Source organism: Acanthochromis polyacanthus, chromosome 2 (genome assembly GCF_021347895.1).
Source record: "Acanthochromis polyacanthus isolate Apoly-LR-REF ecotype Palm Island chromosome 2, KAUST_Apoly_ChrSc, whole genome shotgun sequence".
NCBI classification, from domain to species: Eukaryota; Metazoa; Chordata; class Actinopteri; family Pomacentridae; genus Acanthochromis; species Acanthochromis polyacanthus.
Genome location: NC_067114.1, coordinates 34,960,308 through 34,968,375, shown reverse-complemented (window position 1 = coordinate 34,968,375; position 8,068 = coordinate 34,960,308). Strand labels below are relative to the sequence as shown.

At 38.1% G+C, this 8,068-nt stretch overlaps 1 protein-coding gene across 3 annotated transcripts; it reads right to left on the bottom strand.

The window, feature by feature from the left end:
* Positions 1-910: 910 nt before the first annotated feature.
* LOC110972609 (hatching enzyme 1.2-like) lies at positions 911-7,210 on the bottom strand. 3 transcript variants are annotated; one of them, XM_051941003.1, is made up of 8 exons: positions 7,139-7,210; positions 5,056-5,059; positions 4,754-4,831; positions 4,500-4,655; positions 3,566-3,686; positions 2,870-3,051; positions 2,338-2,419; positions 1,806-1,938 (listed from the first exon to the last, which is right to left on the bottom strand). In XM_051941003.1, the coding sequence occupies exons 1-8, from the start codon at positions 7,196-7,198 to the stop codon at positions 1,806-1,808; spliced, it is 816 nt and encodes a 271-aa protein (XP_051796963.1). In that variant the 5' UTR covers positions 7,199-7,210. The 3 variants fall into 3 exon arrangements, with proteins under 3 accessions (XP_051796961.1, XP_051796963.1, XP_051796957.1); XM_051941001.1 differs by lacking the exons at positions 5,056-5,059; positions 7,139-7,210 and adding an exon at positions 911-1,085 and having other exon boundaries at positions 1,814-1,938; positions 4,754-4,916; XM_051940997.1 differs by lacking the exons at positions 5,056-5,059; positions 7,139-7,210 and having other exon boundaries at positions 4,754-4,916.
* Between the last annotated feature and the right edge of the window lie 858 nt (positions 7,211-8,068).

The window sequence follows — 8,068 nt, the reverse complement described above, 5'->3', positions numbered from 1 at the left end:
GAATGTTTTGATTTGTTATTTTTAACATTCACAACTGAAGCTTCTGATGTGCCCTCTGACATGCAACTTTAAATAACGACAAAGCTCACACATAAAACATGTTTTCATGGGTTTTTTTTTTTGCAGCATGTTTATAGTTGTAACTTTTATAATGTTGACAAGAGACATTTTGATAGAGAACAAAGTATTTCAAGTTATATAAAGTTTAAGTTTATTTATTGTGGAATAATATTCCTGTCTGTTTTTATTCCTATTTATGTTCCAAAAACATTTTCTTTTAGTGTGTTCGATAAATGTTTATCCTGTTCGGCCCACGACCTAAAGTGTGTTTTGAGTTTTGGCCCCCGGTGCAATTGAGTTTGACACCCCTGTGCTAACAAAATGCCTGTTTTGCTTTCTCCTCCTTTTCTGCATCTCTGGTGCTATGGTAAATGCTCTGGTAAATGTGCTGTTGCAGAGCCGAGGTCTGCACAAACCAGAACATCTCAAATTCTTAGACTAGTGGACCAAATGGAGCTACTATCTTTATTTTCCTATGTAACTCAGTGTTGGATATGATGCAGTTTTGTCCAGTGGAATGCCAGGAGTCCTGAGTTCAGGCCCAGGACACCAGGAGTAAATCATTGTACCAACTCTACTGTCGTCAATCCTGAGCAGACAAACTGTTACACATTCTATCTTCTCAATGCATTTCCAGTCTCTGGGGAGCAGTTTTACAAATATGAATGTGATACAGAGTTTCTCGTCAAGTTTTCCAGGTTAAAATTCACATGCAGATTATTTTGTTTCTTGTTTGTGTTTTTTTTTTCTAACTCAGTAGCATTACATGCATAGGAATGAACTGAACTGTAATAATATGAGAAAACAACTTTGTGGTAATCTATTTTATGTTAAAAATAAAATGACATGATATTTGAAAGCAACTGTCTTTATTGTTTGCCATTTTAGGAGACAGACAGCAATCAGCTTTTAATGCTTTAATAAGGTCTGCAACTCAACTTGCCACCTGCACAGAATCTACATTTCCTTCCTGGACATGCTGTGAAGCCATTAGAGGGACAGATCGCAGGTCGCAGGTGCTCTTTCTGCAGAGAAAATGCATGTCAGTAAGTGAACCTCGTTGCAATGACGATGCAAAAGTGAGATTGATGGAGGCTCACATGCTCACATTGAATATTTTCAAGTAATGTTGATTTTCACATTAAAGGAAAGGTTCACATTTTCAAGTGTCTTCTTAAACAAAGCTCACTTCACAGCAGAAATAAACGTGCTTATAGCTTGTTACAAAGATGTTTCTGGTGTCTGTAGCTAATTTTCCCATTCACGACAACTGTACTGTGAATGAATTCTCTGTTTTCAAATTCTTGCAGTGACCAGGAGCAAGGTACTTGCAAAACCTCTCTTCAGGAAACCAGGTGATATTATGGAGAATTCATTCCTTTTTATATGCACTCAGTTGTTTAAAAATCATCTTATGCATCAGAGAAAAGCTTTAGAGCAGGAAACAAACAGCAATGTTTTGTTGATGCATCCAGACATCACTGATACTATGTTCCTCTTTGGTGTTTCTACCTGAACAGCAGAGAATTCCTGCCTGTTTACTCTAACTCAGGCTGCTAAGGCTTCATAATGTCTTTGCCTGAACTTCAGAATATATTTTTGTGAGCCCCGTCACTAACACCGTAAGAGCTTTTCAGCTCTTGAAGGACAACTCCTCAAGGACAATATGGAAATGCAAAAGATCTGCTTAAAATCTCTGAGACACAGTTTGTGGTGTCTGAAATTAACTTACACCAAGACAAACATTACTTACAGCAGTTGTAGAGTCTGTTCAACCTAATAATGTCGTTCTGGCTCATTTGGGTGGCCTGGCCAAAAGGTACATTGCTGTTAGGGATGGGCATCATGGTGGGAAGGTTGTTCTTGGAGAAGGCGTACCTGGAATATCACAAATACCACAATCAGAGATTAGCTTGGACTTGACTAGTAGCATAGAAATCACCCCTGATTCTACTTCTTCTTTTATGTGTGATGCGATTACATTTAAAATGACATTCACATTGGTTAAGATGTCGCTGTTAAACATTATGTATGTGCAGTTGGTCAAATTTACTGAACTCAACTGATACATTCTACCTGTGCCAAGCCTCTAGTCCTGCTAACTGTACCAGTAGTAGCTCATGAACTGTGAAGCATACAGTGCTCATGTGAAAGCAGTCAGAACCCTGAAAAGAAACTCTGGAAACTCATGTAGTAATCACACACTGGTGGCAAGTCTTTACATGCAGTGACAAGGAAGATAAATGAAAATGTATTAAATAAAATAAAAGACCTTACTTCTCATATTGCATGACAGAGTTGTAGTCATAAGGAGTTCCCTGGTTCAGAGTATTAATAATATTGAAGTTGTACTTCATATCTGCAGAGGTGAGACAAAAAATGCACTTGAAATCACAGAGTTGTACAGACTTGAATTCTGATCAAATTCACTTTTTGAAGTTAATAATATCACTTGATTACACCATCTATTTAGCCTGGTCTTAATTACAGCAGGAAAAAAGGAATATATTTCTGAAAAATTCTCATTTCAGTGATGTGAAAGCCTCTTGGACTATAAATCTTTTAAACTTAGGCATTTCACCCCACTTGTTGGTGTAGTCAGTGTGGAGCTGAAGTCACTGCCATTCCTTTCAGTTTTGCATCAGCAACAGTGACTGCTCTTCCACAAGTCTATGTCATAAAAGTTTATATATGTCTTTTTACCCTTTTTTTAAACTCGACTTTTGTAACAGCCAGACAGACAGCAATGTCACACTTCCAAGGCTCAACAAAAAAATACGTCACTAAGTAGTTGGTGAAAATGTCGAACCGTCAATGATGTTCTCCCAGTAAACCCAGATGTAGTTGTCCCTGTCGGAGCGGGTCTGTTCATGGTTGAAGCCGAGGGCATGGAGTAGCTCGTGCTGGACTGTGCTGTGGTACAGACAGCCCTGACGGCTGAGAGACACCGTCTGAGCACCAGTATTCTGACGACCCACGTAGGAGTAGCAGCTGTGAACACAGGAACGTATAGCAATATGTTCCTTAACTTGTAAAGTTAACAGCTTATGGATAATAAGGATTACTTTACAATCTCAGCACAACAACGAATTAAGAATACATTGGATTAGATGGTTTCTGTTATTCAAAGACTCTCCTGTGTTTTCTGTCTGGTCGATTATTACTGATCCCGAAACTATTTGTTGTTTATAAACAACAACCATCAGCAGTCGTTCGTCATTGCAAATGAACAAAGTGGAGGATTGTGATGCATTAAAGCTGCAACAGATGACTTACAGTCTGAAGTCATGTTTTTCATCCCACCAAGGAACAAATTATTTTTTTTATAAACAAGGACATTCAGCAGTTGTTCGTCATTCTAAATGAACAAACTGGAGAACTGTGATGCACCATAGCTGCAACAGGTGACTTACAATCTCAAGACATGCTTTTCAACCCACAAAGGACCAAGACTAGTAGAAGGTGTACATTTTTAGGATAAAAACATAAAAGATAAAAGTCTTACCCATTCCTGGACTCGATGCTCAGCCATTCATGATCGCCATTCTGGTAGGGTCTGAAACGGATGCAGGAAACTGCAGAGAAAGACTCCAGTCCACGAACAATGATGGCTTTTTCCCTGGAAGCTGCAAAGATATATGTAGAAGGTTGAACATTTTTATAACACCACTGCAACCATGTGTTCCTAAACTATAGTGTCAGTGAGTTAGTCTACAGACACAGTCATAGGATTTTATATATACGGTGATGCTATAGATCCTATGCCTGTGAAACAATAGTCAAATTCAGTACAACTTTTAAACATTGCAACAATAAAATGCAAACGTGGCTTGACAGTAAAATACTGACAGTGTTTACTGGTCTTGTACATTGTATTTGTTTTCTGTCTGTTCTCCTGTTCTCTCTACTTTTACAAGAGATAGAAGAGAATAAAAGAGAGAAAATGAGGTAACTTGCAAGTACAATTTTGTCCAAGGAGGAATATATTTGAAATATGTCATTATAGTTTTAAATAGTTTGACTACTTATAAATGTCAGGTCAGATTGGGGAACATGAACAGATCACTTTGCTACATTGACGACTGTTCGTCTGTATGGCAGATGGTCCACTTCGGTAATTCTCCTAGGCCGAATCCCGGCAAAGCACTGGCTGTCTGGAGGTGCCAATTGATATGCCTCAATCTGGATTGGGTAACAATCCGCAACGAGTGACATGTGGCTGAAATGATGGAGGTGGCCATTCCAAATGATGCAAGAGATGTGTGCGATTTGGGTCTTGCCAAACTGTTGTTCACTGGACACAAATTTATGCCAATAGTCTAAAATCTTTCCAAAGCATTCCTGTTGTATTCAAAGGAATGCCTTTGAAAGATTTAAGAACAAGCTTATCGGTAAATGTGATATGTGCTGCAGTGAATGAACAGTTAATTGATGCTTACAGTAGTGGTTCTGGATGTAGTATGGAATGTAAACATTCCCATCAGCATTCTTTAACCACATGCACCATGAAGAGGTGCAGGGGTCAGCATTTCTCTCAGTGTCTGAACTGATGGCAATGTCTCCTCCGATCAGTGGAGGCTCATCAACATCAGGAACTGCAAAATACATAGCAGGTTACAAATAGCTTGTTTACAATCAGAGGTGACAATGATCACCTGTGGACGATTTGTGTGCTCCACAACAGATAACTTACCACGGTCTCTGTTTGCTCTCTCCAACAGCTCACCAACAGAAAGCTCCCTGGGTGTGTCCTCCTCAATAGTAGCAACCTCTGTATAGCACATTATGCATACTATTGTATTAACTAGTCTGTGCATATCATCATTTTGAACATTTGAGCTCAGTGGCATTTTAATAGTCCTTGCAAATGCATGAAATGCAGGCAACTTAGCTGTGAATATACAATCATCATCAAGTATACAATAATACACTGAAAATCATTTTGCTTGTATTATTGGCCAGCTTCAATTTAAGCAGTATCCAATCCTTTCCTACCTTCCTGCATTCAGGAACAGCACCATGGAAAAGAGGAGAAAGAAAATGTTATAGAATCTCTGCATGTGTTGATATATTTAAGGGTAGTGAAATCTCAATTTGCAAGGAAAACTACTTTGGAATTTTAGTGTCTTTCTGCCGAACATTGACAATTATAGTAAAGAATCATTTTATCATTAAAAAATAGCTTTTGTGGCATTTATTTCTTTATGGTTTTTGTTTTGTAAGTTAACCTTGAATTGATTTTTACTAATTGATTTACAATTATGCTTGACAAAATGTCACGTTTTACAATAAACTTTCTCACTTCTGAAATTAATTTTCTTTTCCTTGACAGTGGAATTGTCCACAGCCACTAAAGGTGACAATATAAGAACGCACAAGGCCTTTCCAAAATGTCATAATGTACATGTACAATGTATATTTTTGCAATATTGAAAAATGAACCAATAGAACTCTGTCCTGAGGGTGTGAAAGACAACAACAAAAAAGACTTTGAATTTCATTTTGAACATTGGAGCTCTGTTTCATGTCGTCTACAGGCAGTGGTTGAGATTCAGTTAAATGTTATTTTATATATATATATATGTCTATGTTTTTAGAACATTTATTTGTAGCTATACAGACTCTTAATTCTCTATCAATTTAAATTTCAAACCTTCAACATTTTGAAGTCAATTCATGGCTTTTCATGTTCAAAGTTTGCAATATAATCTGACAATGTGATTTTGTCCATTTAAAGATTTATTTAGATCTTCTGTTCTGTTTATTTTTTAACTTACATGAACAATATAAATTTTCTTATTTTTTATTGCTTATTTTTTTATATCTCTAACTTGTGCTCGATATACACTATATTGCCTAATGTCTTCGCTCACCTGCCTTGAGTCGCATATGAACATAAGTGAGATCCCATTCCTAATCCATAGGTTACACCCTTTGCAACTATAACAGTGTGTCTAAGAGTGTGTTTATGGGAATTTTTGACCATTCTTCCAGAAAGCGCATTTGTGAGGTCACACACTGATGTTGGACGAGAAGGCCTGGCTCTCATTCTACGCTCTAATTCATCCCAAAGGTGTTCTATCTGGTTGAGGTCAGGACTCTGTGCAGGCCAGTCAAGTTCATCCACACCAGACTCTGTCATCCATGTCTTTATGGACCTTGCTTTGTGCACTGGTGCACAGTCATGTTGGAAGAGGAAGGGGCCAGCTCCAAACTGTTCACACAAAGTTGGGAGCATGGAATTGTCCAAAATGTCTCGGTATTCAGAGTTCCTTTCACTTTAACTAAGAGGCCAAGCCCAGCTTCTGAAAAACAACCCCACACCATAATCCATCAAACTTTACACTTGGCACAATGCAGTCCGACAGTCATTTTCCTGCAACTGCCAAACCCAGACTCGCTTATTAGATTGCCAGATGGAGAAGCGCGATTGGTCACTCCAGAGAAGGCATCTCCACTGCTCTAGAGTCCAGTGGCTGCATCCTTTACACCAATGCATCCAGCACTTTGCACTTGGTGATGCATGGCTTGGATGCAGCTCTCTGCACACTGTTCTTGAGCTAATCTGAAGGCCACAAGAAGTTTGAAGGTATGTAGCGATTGACTCTGCAGAAAGATGGCCACCTCGCTGACCCTGCTTCGTCAGTTTGTCACGTCCCACTTGGAAGCTGAGTTGCTGTCGTTCTCACACACTTCCATTTTCTTGAAATACAGGTGACAGTAGATTGTGGAATATTTGGGAACGAGGAAATGTCAGAACTGGATTCGTTGAACACGCATCCTATAACAATTCCACGCTGGAATTCACTGAGCTGCTCAGTGCCACCCATTCTTTCAAGTATTTCTGGTTTGGAAATACAGTCTGCATGTCTATGTGCTAAATTTTATACACCTGTTTTCTTAGAAGTGATTGGAACACCTGATTCCTATTATATGGATGGGTGAGCGAATACTTTTGACAAGATAGTGTTTTAGCTGTAGTTTTAACCTAGTTTTAACCTGAGTGTACTGTATGTCTTGTCCCTGCATGTTGGCTCCATGCCATGTCTGTGGTGTACGGTAGTTTCAAAATTTCTACCTCGGCCCAAGAAGAGGACACCAGCAGCAGAGCAACAACAAACCAAGAGATAACCAACATGGCTGCAACAGACCTGTAAAATAATCAAACAAAAAAACTCCTGAGAACTTCTGTGACTGTTACAAATCCCTACTGTAATTCTGTAAAAAAAAAAAAAAAAAAAAGAAAGAAAGAAAAAAGCAAAGAAAAACAAAATCGGTCATTTTAGGGAGCTTTAAAAAAAATTATTTTTTCGAGGAAATTTTCAAGATTTTTCAAACACAAAAACATCAATTAAATTTACACATCTAATGTAGGTAACACGAAAAATGTGATAATAAATTTGTTAGTTTGTTAGAAAATTAGATGATCCACGCTCTCGCTCTTAGTTTATTATTATTATTATTATTATTATTATTATTATTATTATTATATTATTTTACATTGTATGTGGGTTAACATTATTGTAACCTAAACCACTGGCACTATGTGTCGTGGAACATGTAGCGGTGCTAGAGGATGAGGTTCTTACCTTAAAGCCTGAAGAATGATATCTGTCTCACCCAGTTAGAGGTTTTATAGCGTTCCTGGTGTCCGGGGACTAACAACCAATATGATATGTCAAAAGGTGCAAACACAGAAGTACACCTTTATCATTGCAAATGGAAGCATCTACCATGTGAAACTTTGCACCTGTCGCAGTCGTCCTGCTGTGTTCTTTGCACAGCTTTAAAAAAAAAAAAAAACAACAACGAAAAAGCAGATACCCAAAGCTGATTGCTGATCGCTTGACCTCTACAGCAGGGGTCACCAACTATATTTGCCAGAGGGCCAGAATTTTACCGGACAGTCACTTTGGGGGCCGGACCCTCAAACAAAAATTAAATAAAAATCGAATTTTGGCATAACATTATTATTTGATGTTTATTTTTTATATTTTTTTCCATTTCA